Here is a 17,295-nt window from a genome sequence, read left to right as displayed (position 1 = left end):
CCGTTTGACGTAAGAGAAACCATGGCGGTATAAAAAGAGTCCCGGTAAAAAAAACAGCATAATATAATCTGTCGAGAGCTGAAGAAGATTATCTGGACTGCCTGAACCACAGAGACCATAACAGCACCACATCACTGAAGAACATGGCGAATGCAGAGGTGAATTGAATGGAAGAATGGATGCGTGGATGTGAAATAATCGCCTGTCATGTTTTGTTTTTGTTGCCTCGTCCACGTGTGGTGGATGTCAGTGATTTGTTGTTTTAGCAGCCAGCTGATCAGAGAGGCTGACACAGCAGCCGCTTAGCTACAAAAATACTTTGAGGGTGCATCCGAAAAACTTTTTTTTTGCCTGCCAGTGCCATAATCTTCTCTCTCGGCTAAACTGCGTTCATGCACACTAAGGACTATTTATTTGTTTATTGTATAGTGTTTTATTATTTTATAACATGACATTATTGTTGTATTATAGGTCTATGCAGCAGTATGCACATATTGTAGTGTTCTCCAGGGGGACAGTCGGGAGGATAACCGTTATTCATCTGCCAAACTAAACGGCACATAGTTTATGAAATCAACATTTCATAGACCATAAAAAGGACATATAGTGCAGTATAGGGCAGGCTACAGCAACCACCAGACATTCCTTAAGGAAGAAATTAAACCGTGAGGCGTGAGCTCTGTTTCAATCAACTTAAATACACTATGCAATGTAATACTTCTAGAAGCAGAAGCATGGTGGTGGATGTATTTTATCCTTTTCCACAATACAGTTAGCCCCATAATATGGTCTAAATGAGTCTCTTTCTATTGATTACCCTTTGTGTGTACAGGTGTATATACAGTATGTGTAGGTATATGTACTGTATGTGTATATGTCTGTAATCTATGCACAACATGTATTTATGCATGTGTATGTATAGATACATATTCTAGATGTACTGTATCATGTCTGTACGACGGTATGTACATACTGGATGGATGGATGGATGGATGGATGTATACAGGTATTTACCAGTGGTTTGCAAAATGGTAATACTGATTGATTTGTATTGACTCAGGCATGCATTGGCTTTGGTTTGATTTAAACTTTGATTGAGTGACTTATTGATCAAACCACACCCCTATCACACACGTCTGCCTGCACTCATGTCATATTTCACCTCTCCTATATTTTTGACAGGATTTCACACGCTTACTATAGAGGCGTATATTTTCTGTTCACTTTTCAAAATATATTACCTTCCAAAGCTGTGAGCACAAATAGTCTGACGCACGTGGTACCAGTTGTAACACTTTACTTGATGTAAAGGAAAAATACAGGTGAACAAAATGTCTTAAAAGGTTACATGGTGTGGGATAACATGTGGTAGAAAAACATGTGCTCTCTCTACTCTCTACTACAGCTTCTGACAAACTCAAACAGGACAGGAGGGTAATTTAGACATCAAAGAAAAAGGAGCACCAATCACAAACATTCAATCAAGAGCTGACCAATCTAAGCAAGGCAGTAAAAAGAGTACTCTGCTGCACTAATCAACATGAGATCAAACACTGCTGCACAGAATAGGCACAATCAAAGCAAAGCAAAGCAAACAAGGTCATCATGACATGAACTCATAAAGTGGCTCTTACACTTACACTGACTTGCTGCTTGAGGAAGGGTTGTTGACTCAATATGCGTTGTCTGAGTAGTCTGCATGTTTATAAGCGGTTATTTGTGTCCATGTGGCTAGATACGAACTGTAAAGGAATTAATTATCTGAAGGTCTGAAAATATTTTTTGCATTTTACTGGGGTCTCTCTGATCATCTGTTTGGTTTTTGGGAACCCTAGCCTAGGACTTTATACTTTTCTGTGGGCACTTAAAACCAAGCTTAAGTTAACACGTTCTGATACAGAATTTGGCAACCTTGACACATATATGTATTATAGGGCAACACATTCTGATGGTGATAAGTACATGATACCTGTTCATAAAGTGTGTGCGTGTGTGCGCGACATATGTATTTCATTTTAATTGCCCCACTACAAAGCATTCACTTGTAACTGTTTACCGGCAGTTAGTGATGATGAAATCCACATCGATTGAGGATGTTTACAAGAACCAGACATCTGTAGTATCAAGAGCCAGTTTAATGTTCATAAAATGGTGACTAAAATATTGCTGTTATGGTTTATATGTGTCATGCTGTCATGTGTGTCTTATTTCTGACCATCAGGGAAATAAACTTTGGGGCGGCCGGTTTGTGGGAGACACCGACCCCATCATGGAAAAGTTCAACGCATCCATATCTTACGACCAGAGGATGTGGGACGCTGACATCCGAGGGAGCAAGGCCTATGTCAAAGCACTAGAAAAGGCCAAGCTGGTTACCAAGGAAGAAATGAATGCAATTCTACAAGGAATGGACCAGGTGAAAACAGACACACTCTGTGCGTGCGTGTGTGTTCAAATGTAATAATGTCTGCTCTGATATATATATCTCTCTCACTCACTCACTCTCGGATGTGTCCCTGAGGCGTGCTTCAGTGTAGCAGAGCAATTTCAAGGATTCTATCACGTCATATCCCACGTTTGATCACATCACATGCCAATTACATTAATACAGCTGTCACAGCATTGCACTCTTGCAGGCAGTGGCATATTCAACATTGTGGATAATGAAGAACAAATACAGTAATGCTGTAATGTAATTATTTGACCTCCGAATGGATGTACTGGAAGACAGTGGCTGTTCTACCAGAGCAACCACAGTTCACAAACTGAGCAGAATATATTGTCCTTGAGTGGAACTAAATGACAGATAATCATCGGCACTCTTGATTTCAAATGTTTTTGGGCAACTGGACTATTACTGTAGTTGTCTCATGACCTGCTGACAACAGTCATGAACACATAATTATGCATGACAATCTCTGTAGAGTCTCAGAGTAGTGAGTCGCTTCTTCGCTTGGAAAGGAGCCAGCTTAAGTGGTTCGGCATCTGGTTAGGATGCATTAGGTTTAGCTTTAGGTTTATTTATTTAGCATGTAGTACAAAATATAGACAATACATATCAAAGAACAAAAATACAATGCAAGGAAAGGAAGAAGCCAGCTGGCTTATTTGGAATCCTTTCCTGTATGGAAGAGGTCATTGATTTAAAACAGATTAAAAGTTAAATTAAGAACAATACAAAAGCCTGGGCCATGGCTCAGTGGTCCAGGCACCTTGGCTGGTAATCCAGTCTGGCAGTGTACCGCGGGTTCGACTCCCGATCCCGACGGCCTTTTCTGCATGTCTTCCCCCCATCCCTCTCCCCATTTCCTGTCAGCCTACTGTCTGTCCCTCCATAAAAATATAAAATAAAGGCGAAAGCCACAAAAAAAAACATAATACATACAATATAGAACAATACAAAAGTCTACAAGTTTGGCAAAGGGGGGCAGCTGTGCAATAAAGAAATAAAAAACACAGACTGCACAAAAAAGGGAAATAAACAATACAAACAACAAAAGAAAATATAACACATCAAAGTAAATCATGTAATCTACAGAGAGGAAGAAATAATATATTTCTTTAGATGTTTTTTGAATATTGGCAAGGATAATGAGGATTTAAGTGAAGCATCTAGGGAATTCCATAGGTGAGGGCCTCTAAATTTGATGAAAGATTGATGTTTGGAAGTGCGACAAAAAGGTAATTCAAAATCATCTCTTTGCCTTGTGGGGTAGGAGTGAATGTCAGAAGTAACACGGAAAAAATTGTGAAAAGAAGAGGGAATGTCTTGTTTGCATTTTTTGAATTTAAACATAAATAAACAGGTCTGAAAAACGTTTACTTTGTCAATGGGTAATAGTGAATATTTAATAAAGAGCGGGGCAGACGGCTCATACCGATTTTAAATGTGAAATCATTCTCAGAAACCTTTTTTGAATGATCAGTAATTTAGAGAGATGTGTTGAATATGTAGCAGCCCAGACAATATTACAGTAATTAATATGAGGGAAAATTAAGCTATAATAGAGTGTTAAGTGACATGAAGGAAGAACAAAAGGGCAGATTTTTCTCAATATACCAAGCATCTTCATAGACTTCATACATACAGTATCAATATATGTTGTTTCCAATTTAAATGTTCGTCTATAATGACACCCAATAATTTAGTATGTGGAACCTGGCAAATTTCAGAGCCATTGATTACAATTTTAGGTTTTTCTTTGGGAAATGTTTTGTTAATTAATATTGCTAAAAATCATGAAGTTGCATTTTTTTATATTGAGAGTAAGCTTATTCAATTGAAACCACTTGAAGACATCCAACAATTCATCATTAACATATTTAACGAGAGTATTTAAATCCCTGTGTGAGGCAATGAGATTGGTATCATCTGCAAATAAAATAGGAAGAAACTTATTGCAGTGGTTAAATCATTAATATAAATCAAGAATAATAAAGGACCAAGTATGGAGCCCTGTGGCACCCCGACCCCGGGGCAGACCAAGCATGAGTTGGAGGGTTTATATCTCCAATATCTGGTGGGACCGCCTCGGGATCCCCCAGGATGAAGTTACTAATGTTGCTCTGGAGAGGGAAATCTGGAGTTGTTGCCCCCGCGACCCAACTACGGATAAGTGGTTGAAGATGGATGGATGGATTACAATCCATGCGATAAATAATAATATAAAACTTTAATAATAAATAAGGTACAAGAAAGTCAGAAAGTGTCGCCTGTCTGAGGCCTCATACACACGTACAGAACACAAATGTTTGGTTGAACCATGTGACTCCCATTGGAAAAGCATTGAGGCGGCCATCAAACACAGACAGAACATAGAACATGCGTTCTGCATGTGTGTATCAGGCCCGTTTTCGGTGCAACCCTATTTACCCCCCGCACTGGCACGACACCTCCCCTTTTGGGATTAGGCCGCGTCTCGCAGCAGAGCCACACAGGGAACATTTCCGGGGGGAGCCTCCCCCTAGCCAGCCGGGGCGCCTGATGGAGGGAAAAGGAACTGGTTGGAATAACGTGTTCCTTCCACGCGCTACGTCCAACCAGGGAAACTACCCCCTGTCAGGTGTAAAGGAGCGACTTGGACACTCATGTATGAAGGAAGCATGAGTTCAAGTACGTTGCCCTCCCCAGGTTGGCGGAGGGTGTGTAGATGCCAGGATCACATTAGATAATTGACACAGTGGTGAAAAATGGGTTACAAAATCGTGGGATAAAACAATATAAAACTAGAAAAAGTGCCCTTCTGGGCACAGGTCTCCACCAGGAGGATAGGAGTGTGTGTGATGTTTGGCAAAATGTTTAGGAGTGATATAAACAATTTTCTTCATTTTGTTGAGGAAATGCAGAGCCAGATCACTCATAGCATCTCTGAGGATAGAATTCTGGATGAGCAGGACATGTGCAGCATTTTGTACAAAACGGGCCACTCCTGAAGACTTTGGAAGGCAATCTTAGCCAATCAGTGTAGAATCTGAGAAATCAAACAGACTCGTCTTGATCACATGACTACAGAGATCATGTATACCGATTTGCATGAGATTTGGATGAAATCTGTGCGACTAATATAAACAATGTGTTTTGCAGAAATCGGCCTCATGGTGGCGCTATAACCGGCAGATGTGGAGGGATGCAGGGAAAATGTTTTTCCATGGCCTCTAGGGGGTGCGCATACAAAGTTGTACACAGATCGATGCAGTTATAGGTAAAAACAGGAATTGCCCTGTTATAGCGCCACCATGAGGCTGGTTTGGAAAATAAATTGTGTCATGTCGTCCTCAGCCTAGTGGAAATGTGCGTGTATAATTTCACGGAAATTGCACACTGTGTTTGTGATTTGTGGCATTTTGTTCGAAACGGACCAATCATGTGAGCTTTGGGCGAATCTTAGCCAATCAGGAAGGAAGATGGGAAATGGTGCAGATCCGTGTTGATCACATGACTATGGAGATAGTGTATACCGAATTGTGTGATGTATGGATAAAATGTGTACGAGTAATCTACAGAAATGTGTTTTGCCTAAATCGGCCTCATGGTGGCGCTATAACAGGCCGTTGAGGAATATTTGGGGCAGAGGTTCGTCGTTGGCATCCAGAGAGTGTGTGCAAAGTTTGGCATGGATCGGGCCAACGGTGCCGGAGATTAGCTGGTAACAGACGGACGGAAGGAAGGAAGGACGGACGGACGCACACACACACGGACGGAGTGCAAAACATACTCTCTCCCCATGCCTTCGGCCTGGTGGAGACAAAAATAACATTTCCGGGGGGAAATTTTCGAGTCCCAAACAATGTTACGTGCGTTTGCACCAACACATGCACTGTTTCGACAAGTACATGCACTGTTTCCACAACATGGAATGAGCGGGTCCATTTGGCTATACACTCCCAAAGTTACATTACTGTGACAGCGCAATGACCGCCATCCCGTGCCGTCGGTAAAATAAAATGCTAAATACATACAGAGATGCAATAACAGTTAATGACAGATATCTATCTATCTATCTATCTATCTATCTTATATAATAATTTTGTGCCCAAGTTCAACCCAAGTTCCCAAGATCATCTGTTAACAATTCCCTCCCAATCAATGTGATCTATTATATCGCAGTACCCACACTGTACATAATTTCCTGTTCATATATTAGAACGGGTAAGGCCTAGTACTGTGTATACAGTATATAACATACAATGTGATTGACAGTCCTGCCTGGTGTAACGTCCATATGTGCATGTTGTGTAACACATTGTGGTTAATGGGTGACAGCTGCAAATGTGCCCTGCTGCAGAAATTCCTCTGTGTATTCTGCTGAGTGTGTGTTGAACAATATTACTGTCACATGACTGCTTGCAGCTACCACGCAAGGTCAGATGAGGTCAGATGAGGGAGCATTTTATTTTTCCCTAGGAAGTCTGACAATAATCCACACGTGAAATATAGATAAGATGATAAATAGTACTACTACTTCTAATAATAATACAATAAAATTGCTATAGTAGTGTGCTGGCACTACAAAAGTGACTATTTTCCTGGGGAAAAAAGACACACACACAGCATTTCACACTTGTCAGCCAAGTATTACTTTTGTGTATATATAAAAAGTGTTAATACTAGGAGTACTTTATACTTTATATACATTTTCTTTCTTTTTTGCCTTATTAGATTGTATACACTACAGTAGACTGACAGGAAATGAGAGAGAGATGGGGAGTGACACGCAGAAAAGGTCGCCAGGATCGGGATTCGAACCTGCGGCCCGCTGTCACACTACGGTAGCAGCCTAGGTTCCTGGATTGCTACGCCAGACGTCTGGGCCAGATTAATATATTTTGACACTAAATTCAGTTGTGTTCTCTTTTTTTCAGATCAAAGATGAGTGGTCCAAAGGGGTGTTTGCGATCAGACCAGGTGATGAAGACATTCACACAGCCAACGAACGCAGGCTAAAGGTGACCATGACCAGAATGATGATACAGGGATGATTGTTTCACTATTCACAGTTGGCCGTTGGGTCAATGACACAGTAATACACTTAATTTGTGTCACTTGGCGAAGTTTAATACATGCTTTACAAAATAATAAATATAAACATAAAAGGACAACGTCTATTAAAAATAAGTGTTTTTTTTATTTAATTAATCAAAGTTGCTCCGCAACAGCATGCTGCAAAGTCGAGGAGAATTCAAGGTTAAAGTATGCCAGGACATTTACTATCGGTATCCTGCAAATGCACACAGTTTAGCCTACACACAATGATGTTAAAACACAGTTTAGCCTATACACAATGATGTTAAACAGTTTAGCCTACACACAAAGGAATACAGCAAGTTTAATAATATAGCCTACATTTAAATATGCCTGGGCTTTGGCTCAGCGGTCCAGGCAGGTGATCCAGTCTGGCAGTGTGCCTGTCTATCCCTCTATGAAGCGATCACGCAGACCGCTCCCAGCCTCCTCGTCATATTATGCTGGTGAAGTAATTACATTTTCAACGTGTCTAAAATGTGATCGTACTGTACGACTTACAATCTGAGGGCTAAGCCCGTTACAGTCCATTAGAGGTGCCAAAAAAAGTAACAAATGAATTCAGTATAGTCAGTCAGATACTATGCATTGCATTCATATTGTGTTTATATGTTCTGTGTTTCTCAGGAGCTGATTGGTGAGCCTGCAGGGAAGTTGCACACTGGCAGGAGCAGGAATGATCAGGTTTGATGTTATTTTGCCTCCTGAACGTTATGTTGATGGTGATGGAAGTTAAAACATTCACCTAGGTATCCTAATTTAGAATAGTTTTCTTTGCAGTCCACGTATGTGGTCATTTACCCTGTAGTTTGTTGCCTAGGGTTCATGCCGTTGATTCTGACTCTGATTTTACACTTGGCTCTGCATAAGTCAAAGTGTCTGCTCTGTGTTGTCTGGCTGAACAGGTTGTGACTGACATGAGGCTGTGGTTGCGCGATGCCATTACAACACTGAAGGGAAACGCCCTACAATTGATCTCAACCATGGTGGATCGAGCAGCTGTGTGAGGAAGTAGAAACACACACACACGCGCGCGTGCACGCACATTTTATGTTCACATATGCAAAATAAACAAAGGATCGCTCATGCAAAACTATCATCTAGGTATATCATGGTTCCAAATGTGGCAGGGACAGAACAGTTCCTTGCCAGGAACGTTTCACCTTTCTTTGGCATTCCTGCAAACCCCTCACCAACCATCGGTGGACAAGTTTAAACGCAAGCATCTAAAAGTGTCTGAATTTCTATACAAGCTGTGACGCAACAATCATGAGATGTTTTCAACGTTATAAGGAATGCTTCCTCCAAACTAGAGTCGATGGCTCACACCACTTCCAGACCATTAACGGCATCATCTGATGTATTTGCTTAACACTTGAACTGGTAAACGGGCAAGCAGCGCTCATGCATTAACCTGTGGTCGGCAGATATCTTGCGCACACACACACACACACACACACACACACAACACATAATTAACAGCACGCATGTGCCGTCTCTTTGAACTGCAGAGAAATCGACGTACTGTTTCCTGGTTACACGCACATGCAGAGAGCTCAGCCAATCAGGTGGAGTCACTGGATCCTCAGGTAGGTAACCAGGCAGGAAGTGCATTATTGCTCTATAGTTACCAAAGGTCGCAGTTAACTATGGAATCGCGCATTTCCCGTCAGTTGGTGTGTCGGGCACCATATATGGTGGCCGGGTGAGAGATCACGTGACATCATCACAGGGATGGAGCACGTGACATCACATGACATCATCAGGGATGGAGATCCCTGATGATGATCCCTGATGTCATCAATATTGGCCAGTAACTCTACATCTGACCAAACCTCAAACCCTTAGATCTCCATATATGGAGCTGACCTGTTCTGACATTCCATATGTTGATCCTTCCCCATCCATCCTTCCTCTTCGATGTCTCCCTTTCGACTGATACCTGTCCATTTAGCTCTAGACGGGCCTGCCCCAAAGTTATTACTGCAGCCGCAACCTAGCAGCCGGCGAAAACTAGAGTTCTTAACAAGGCTGAAAATTAAGATCTTACCCCCCATGCCAAAGCGCCAGTGCTCGCCCAGCAGTCTGCTGTCACCCAGGCGGATGCGTGCACGTGACCTCGCCCTTTAGGGCGTGTTACTGGTCTATACTATACGTTTGCTCAGTCACACGCATTCTAATGCGTGCGAGTTACACCCACTGTAGAACAAACATGGGAAAGTTCTCATTCTACTGCTCTGCCACAAGTGTGGAATGCCCTGGCTGACACCATCCATTAATTAAAGTATCGGTCATCTATCAGGAGACCAAAAGGGGATGTAAATGAAAATTTCCCATCTCTTTTGTACATTGTGTTAATTTTGCATGCTACGTTGATGACTTTAATCGTTATGAATACATAGGAATGGAAACAAGTCCCCAGAGTGTTTTTTGTGTTATCCTTTTAGCTTTAATGTTTTACTGTACCATGTGTTGTTTACATTTCTGACTAATAAAAGTATTCAATCAAATTTCATGTTTTGGCGTCTCTGCGTGCTCCAGCCACGTGGTGACGCTGAGCAGAGACGTGGAGCGCCTTGAGGAGACGAGCAAGAGGGTTAACGTCTTACCACTGGGCAGGTATGAATGACACACACCACCCATGTTCACTGTCACTGGGCAGGTATGAATGACACACACCTGCACCTCCATGGCCATCCTGAATTAAACCTTTAAGCCCTAACCACACCAAAGGGTCAAGACGGTTTTAGCGTTCTCCCTGCGGTGTGATATGTCTTGTTGCACATTGACCCACGTTGACCCTAGCGATTCAATGCATGGAATTCAATGGCCCAAACCACACCAAAGGGTCAAGACGGTTTTAGCGTTAACTCCTTGCAACCGTTTGGACCCAAGGAGTTGCATGGTGACCCTTTGGTGTGGTTAGCGCTTTAGAAACACATTTGAGGGACATAAACCATATGATATAAAATATTTTTTAAATGTGAATAACGCATAACATAACATATTGTACAAAATTATTTTACTATTTACCTTGAAGGTGTTTGACACATCCCCATGTGTATCATCATAAGATGTGACTGACCTGTTGTGTGTGTCACTGTGTGTGTGTGTTCTCAGTGGAGCCATCGCTGGAACTCCATTTGACATTGACAGAGAGTTCCTGCGTCAAGGTGAGAGCATTTAGCTTCTCCCAAACAATCTCTGTTACTATACATTTACACCTCCATGTTTAGGGTTCTGGTTAAACGCTCGTATTCAAATCAAGAGCAAGGATTAGGCTCCAGTGTATAAATCTCCAACATCAAAAGTAACCAAGAGAAGACCAAGTACAGTGGTTGTACTAGTTCTGTCATCCAAGACACATGGTGTAAGTGCCATTATAAGAATAGGGCACAATAGCTGTGTCTGCCTAGGCTAGCCCTAGAGTCTAGGGCCTAGACCTAGACAACCAAAGAGCCCTTATTAGTGTGATTTCCTAACAGGGCAGTCAGACTATTAGTAATGTAATTGCACAACTTTATTTATAGAGCAACGCCAAAAAGTTTTAGTTTTATTATTCTGCATCTTGTGATGTTATGTGGGTCAACACATCATCATCATACTGTACTTAGCAACCACACTTGCAATTTCCCAGAATTGTGAATTTTCTAGTTCAAAAATGTTCTCGCAAAACATCAGGTTAAATAATAATCTATTATGCTTGCAGCTTTCTCAACTCTTCGGTAATCTGTGTCTATGTCTGTGTTTTTCACTTTGCCTGGTACATAGAGTTGGCATTCGATGACATCAGCATCAACAGCATGGACGCCACAGGACAAAGGGACTTTGTTGGTACGTTAACCATACCCGTCTGTCAGTCACTGTCACTATCAATCACACACAGTAGAAGAGCATGTCGTCGCTGTCAGGCGGAAACCTTGTACAGTATAGCACAATATGTAGTTATCAATTAGTCACAAGCTCTTGTTACAACTCCAGACCTATCCACTTTCAACCTGGCATTTTGGGCATGTTTGTATTGGCACAAATATTAAAATCCTTTCAAAAAGAGAAAATCTGGAGATACAAGGTTTCTGCTCAACAGCGATGCAAAATGATTGTATGTTAACACAAAGTTACATTTAATCATACATGTACTGGTATGGTTAGATGATACAATTAACATTTTAGGCATTTAGCACTTGCTTAATCCAGAGCGATTTACAGTAAGTAGAACAAAAACATGGTAATACATCAAATACAAAAAGTGCTACGGGCCAAGATGGAGTCTGAAGAGGTGGGTTTTCAGATTACAGCGGAAGATTGGGAGTGAGTCTGCAGTTCTGATTGCAATGGGAAGTGCATAAGTAACACTGTGTATACGTCTGTGTGTGCTATCTATAGCGGAGTTCTTGTTCTGGGCATCGCTGTGTCTTACACATCTCAGTAAGATGGCTGAGGACCTGCTGTTGTACAGTACCAAGGAGTTCTCCTTCGTCAGCCTCTCTGATGCCTACAGGTAAGTGTGTGTGTGTGTGTGTGTGTGTGTAATCTATCAATTCACAATACTTGTGTGTGTGTGTCTGTTGCTCTGTGTGTGTGTGTGTGTACAGTTTTGATATTGTGGACATAACTCTTGCACCGCCCGACCGCTTGCCCTCAAACGTGTGTGTCGCGTGTGCTGCTGAGCTAGTGTAGGTGGTAGGTCTGTTTGTCTTCCATTTATACGCATGTTCGTCATCACACAACGTCAGCAATATCAGGGTTCCCCTATCACAATATTTGGCCGATCGGTCGTATCGTATGGTGGTAGGTACTGTATTGCATAAACGTGTGGGGCATACATTCACAACTTACATTGTTCCCGACTTGCATCGTTCCCGAGTAGGCTTGTGTCCATTTATGAATCACCCATCTATTGTAATATTTAAATGTATTAGTACTGTGGTAACGGGTACCACACTGGGTACTTTAACAACTGGTACAGTGAGTACTCTGATAGCAACTACGGGTATTGCTTGTATTCCCAACATGCATTGTTCCCTAGAATCCCTACTTGCATGGTCCGGTAGTCATTAAATAATAACCAATGTAATTATGTTTGGCCTGTATTCTGTCACAGATGTTTCTGTTCCAGATATGTTTCTTCCGGTCTTTCTTAATGAAACTATGCGTGTGCATGTGCGCGTGTAGCACAGGCAGCAGTCTGATGCCGCAGAAGAAGAATGCAGACAGTTTGGAGCTGATCAGGAGTAAAGCTGGCCGTGTCTTTGGCAGAGTAAGATCACAACACCAACACAATCAGCCTGAATAAATGAGCCATCCTTCAAGAACTAACTGTAGAATGTTTCATTCTCCTGTAATTCAGGCATTAGTGGTGCTGGCAAACAAATCACATAATGTACAATAATAATGTACACATACTGCTATACATATTCAGGCATAGAGAGATACATACAGTGGAAATGTGATGTCACAAAAAAGAACGACCTAGATCCAAGCTAGTGCTTCCACCAAATGGTTTTGCTTATTGTCCATGGGGTGTTGAGCATCTGTGTGTTTCAGTGTGCAGGCTTTCTGATGACGATGAAGGGGCTGCCCAGCACCTACAACAAAGACCTGCAGGTATGTCTGTCACAACATTTACTGTGCCTTATTTTATATAAGATATTGTATCGTGCTTCACTGCATTACCGTAATACCGAATGCAATGTGCCCATTAAAAACACACTGTTTGTCAATCCATGCGTCTTTCATTCCCTTTGTCTGTCAGGAAGACAAGGAGGCCATGTTTGACTGCTATGACACTATTCAAGCTGTGCTGCAGGTGACCACTGGGGTCCTGTCCACTCTCAAGGTCAGGTGTTTTCCTGCTGGAACTCCATTACATTAACCATTCTGTTTTGTTAAATTAGCAGATCTGCAATCCCACGTTGGTCGAGGTGCATTGTGACGTTTTGTGAGCTTGTAGATCAGCTATTTTTTTTGCATGACCGGGTTTTGCAAATCTCAATATTTATTTGACTGGGGTCCCTCAGGCCTGTTGCATTGAGACGCATTGCAAGTTTGTAGTTCTGCTTTCCCCCTCAAAATGCCCCAGAATAGGAATGCTTGACTTTGGTCTTTGGACACCATGGTATTTACTATTTACAGTATTCTGTATTTCCAACCCTGAGGGATGCCATCCACTATACTTGCTGTAGAAAACAATGACAATGTGACTCGTCTCTTACAGCTGGGCAGCAGTGAACCATCTTGACTTGTTTGTTCCTCATGTTCTTGTATCTTATGTTGTCTTTGTTTCAGATCAACCAGAGTGTGATGGAGGCAGCACTCAGTCCAGACATGTTGGCCACCGACCTGGCCTACTTCCTTGTCAGGAAGGGAGTGAGTGTTATATAATAATATAATAAATATGTATTTATTAAATTATAATATATTGTGAGGACCATTTCCCTGCTCCTTGCAAGATGAATGATTGTTTCACGCTTTTAGAGACTTAGGGCAGTATTATGCGTGTCTTAAGTACCAGGTCTTATTACTTAACTTAATACCTGGAGGCGTGATCAATGCCATTTGGCTATTCTGAGTGGCCAAACAGCATTGACCACGCCTCCAGGTCTTAAGTTAAGTCATACGACCTGGTACTTAAGACACGCATAATACTGCCCTTACTGTCCAATTACAGTGCGTTTTTACGGCAGGAGATCAACGGCGAGCAACACGTGAATTTCATTGGCTATCGCCGGACGATGTCGCCCAAAAGATACATTATTTTCATCGTTTCGGCTATCGCCAGTAGTTGACAAAATAATGCTCTTCCGGAAAATTCGTCTGGCTGTCGCCCACTGTTAAGACGCACTGTTAGGATCAGATTCAGACTACGGTTAATTAGGCATTTAGAGGTTAGGTTTAGGATAACAGTCATGCCTGATTCATACGTAGTACAAATTCACCCTCCTAAAGTATAGTAATGCTAATGTCTCACTCTACAAGTGGAAACGGGTGGTGCCCCCAGAGGGAAATTCAAAGGTGTGTGTGTGTTGTTTCAGATGCCGTTCAGGGAGGCCCACTCAGCCTCTGGGAAAGCTGTGTTCCTGGCTGAGACCAAGAACGTCCCACTGAACCAACTCACTGTACAGGAACTGGGGACTGTTAGGTAACTGACACACACACACACACACACACACAGTACAATTATACACACGCACAAGTACGCACACAACCTTTTTTGACACCTTTCGACAGTGGGTGCCCCCTTGCCCCGCCCCCCCAGTGCGGGAGCGCACTCGCCTATTAGTTTGCATTGCACTGTGCGCTCAGTGCGCTATTTCCGAACGCGCCCATTGTGTCAGTGGGTGCTTCAGCCCTCAAGCACCCCCGGACTCGACACCGCTGCCTGCGTGCGTGCGTTTTGACAAGCAACACCTTTGGAATATATTAGGATCTTTGCAACAACGCAGTGTTCCTTTTGACAGCAAATTCTGATTTAGTCTTTTGAATAACGCACCATTTACTTTTAGTCCTATTTAGTCATCTGAAATGGTGTAGTCTAATCTTAGTTGACTAAATATCAAAATCTGAGTCTTTTAGTCTTCGTCAACAAAATGAACACTGCTATGATGAATACACAAGAGACAAGGCTGTACACACGATTCATGAATCCAACATTGGTCTTTACTAAAAATGTTGAGTTGTGAATGAGGCCCATTCATTTCCATTGACAGCCACACACACAGTCTTACAAGCCCTTGTCTGACACTTTCTTTGCTCTTCCCTCAGCCCTCTGTTTGACAGCGACGTGTCATCGGTGTGGGACTACAGGAGAAGCGTGGAGCAGTACAGCGCCCCTGGTGGCACGGCCAAGAGTAGCGTCACTGCACAGATCGAGCACCTGAGAGCCTGGCTCCAGAAACACTCCCAGTGACCACGGAGGGATCCTTCTATCTTTCATCTTAGGACAGTGATTCTCAAACGTCGGGCCGAATTCCAATACCCAAAGTCTCAACCACTCACTCGCTCACTCCAGCATGGCGGTGTTGCGGTGAAAGTGGTGACCTGCTGAAATATGTCACAATCGCATAGACATCGCATAACGTCAGTCTCCGAACGTAAATCATTGCGGTGTGTTCATTAGCAGAGTTCAACCTTGCGGTATTTAGGCCACGTTTTTAAAGACCACCATGTAAGTTATGTGAAGTCCACAAGATGGTCGCATATTTCTGGCGGTCACCAATTTCACCGTAACGCGGCCATGCTGGAGAGACTGAGTGTGAGTGAGCGAGCGGCCGAGATTTGGGGTATTGTAATTTGTGACCCAGACATGGAGACAGAAAGAGAGATGCAGTACAAATCTATTTGGTTCCATTTGTACACTCAGAGTTATGCAGGTCTGTGGCCTCTCTAATGCATACCAAACCAAACTGGGGATCGTTGAAATGTAAACATTTGAGAACCACTGTCTTAGAACCAGCGTACTGACCAATCAGCTTGAACAGGAAGTTGTTACATTGTAAAGGTCAATAACCTACAAGCCACAGGTAACGGAGGAAGTCTGACCTTTTAAAACCACACTGCCTTCTTCTAGCATAAGCTAAACGGTTGTTGCCTTTTTCATTGCTTAAAAATGTTGAAAAAAACTGTTACACGCAAGCATTTACGTTCTCATGGTCAAAATATGATTTCTACTGCACATTTACTGGGTACTGTAATAAAATCGATCACTTAATTGTATGTCTTGATGTTAATTTCATATAAGCTGCTTTTTAAAATGTGTTTATTTTATTACAAATCTATTGAACAAGTACAGAAAGAAGAAACGGGAACAGTCATGGTAGGGTTATCAGAGACTGATGACGTTGTTGTGCACATTCAGCACACACTTCATTAAACCTATTAGGCCCCATTTACACTGGCAGCCAAATCTAGCCTGAATCAGATCTGTGCCACATCCAGATTGGAATCTGATTTGTTTAAATAAGTCTAAATGCAGACAAGTCACATGGACTAAGATTTTTTCCCAATGTGACTTGAGCCACATTCAGAGGTGGTTTCCAATCTGATTTGAGGAGATCCGTCTCAGTCTGAATGCAACAACCTGATCAAAATCAGATTCCATGTGACTTGTTTGGGTTTAGATTTATTTGATGGGACTGCAGTCTAAAGGGCCTTTGCCATTTTGTCTTTGTTAGACATTTTGGTGTTGAGAAAGAGGGTGCTGTGCAACATGCATGCACACAGTGTCACAACAACTAGCCTGTAAAGAGGGTGCTGTGCAACATGCATGCACACAGTGTCACAACAACTAGCCTGTAAAGAGGGTGCTGTGCAACATGCATGCACACAGTGTCACAACAACTAGCCTGTAAAGAGGGTGCTGTGCAACATGCATGCACACAGTGTCACAACAACTAGCCTGTAAACTGGGTGCTGTGCAACATGCATGCACACAGTGTCACAACAACTAGCCTGTAAAGAGGGTGCTGTGCAACATGCATGCACACAGTGTCACAACAACTAGCCTGTAAAGAGGGTGCTGTGCAACATGCATGCACACAGTGTCACAACAACTAGCCTGTAAAGAGGGTGCTGTGCAACATGCATGCACACAGTGTCACAACAACTAGCCTGTAAAGAGGGTGCTGTGCAACATGCATGCACACAGTGTCACAACAACTAGCCTGTAAAGAGGGTGCTGTGCAACATGCATGCACACAGTGTCACAACAACTAGCCTGTATACCTGATTCCCAACCTGTTTCCTTATAGCCCCCCCCCCCCCCCCCCTCTTAC

At 42.5% G+C, this 17,295-nt stretch overlaps 1 protein-coding gene across 2 annotated transcripts; it reads left to right on the top strand.

Annotated features, from left to right (window-relative positions):
• The first annotated feature begins 4 nt into the window (after window positions 1-4).
• asl (argininosuccinate lyase) lies at window positions 5-16,237 on the top strand. Of its 2 annotated transcripts, none has more exons than XM_079507367.1 (16): window positions 5-158; window positions 2,222-2,416; window positions 7,363-7,446; window positions 8,150-8,206; window positions 8,428-8,525; window positions 9,034-9,111; window positions 10,064-10,141; window positions 10,643-10,695; window positions 11,294-11,356; window positions 11,909-12,023; window positions 12,698-12,782; window positions 13,070-13,129; window positions 13,278-13,361; window positions 13,811-13,891; window positions 14,557-14,663; window positions 15,287-16,237. In XM_079507367.1, the coding sequence occupies exons 1-16, from the start codon at window positions 144-146 to the stop codon at window positions 15,429-15,431; spliced, it is 1,398 nt and encodes a 465-aa protein (XP_079363493.1). In that variant the 5' UTR covers window positions 5-143; the 3' UTR covers window positions 15,432-16,237. The 2 variants fall into 2 exon arrangements, with proteins under 2 accessions (XP_079363493.1, XP_079363492.1); XM_079507366.1 differs by lacking the exon at window positions 5-158 and adding an exon at window positions 1,611-1,767.
• The last annotated feature ends 1,058 nt before the right edge of the window (window positions 16,238-17,295 follow it).

This window comes from Electrona antarctica (assembly GCF_951216825.1).
Source record: "Electrona antarctica genome assembly, chromosome: 8".
NCBI lineage: Eukaryota > Metazoa > Chordata > Actinopteri > Myctophiformes > Myctophidae > Electrona > Electrona antarctica.
This window is presented reverse-complemented; position numbering and strand designations above follow the sequence as displayed.

Excerpts from the sequence above, each read along its gene's own strand:
- asl (XM_079507366.1), top strand. The coding sequence starts at position 1,678 with ATGCGTTGTCTGAGTAGTCTGCATGTTTATAAGCGGTTATTTGTGTCC. Across the intron at positions 13,362-13,810 it reads GGGTCCTGTCCACTCTCAAG|ATCAACCAGAGTGTGATGGA; the intron begins GTCAGGTGTTTT and ends TCTTTGTTTCAG. Across the intron at positions 14,664-15,286 it reads CAGGAACTGGGGACTGTTAG|CCCTCTGTTTGACAGCGACG; the intron begins GTAACTGACACA and ends CTCTTCCCTCAG.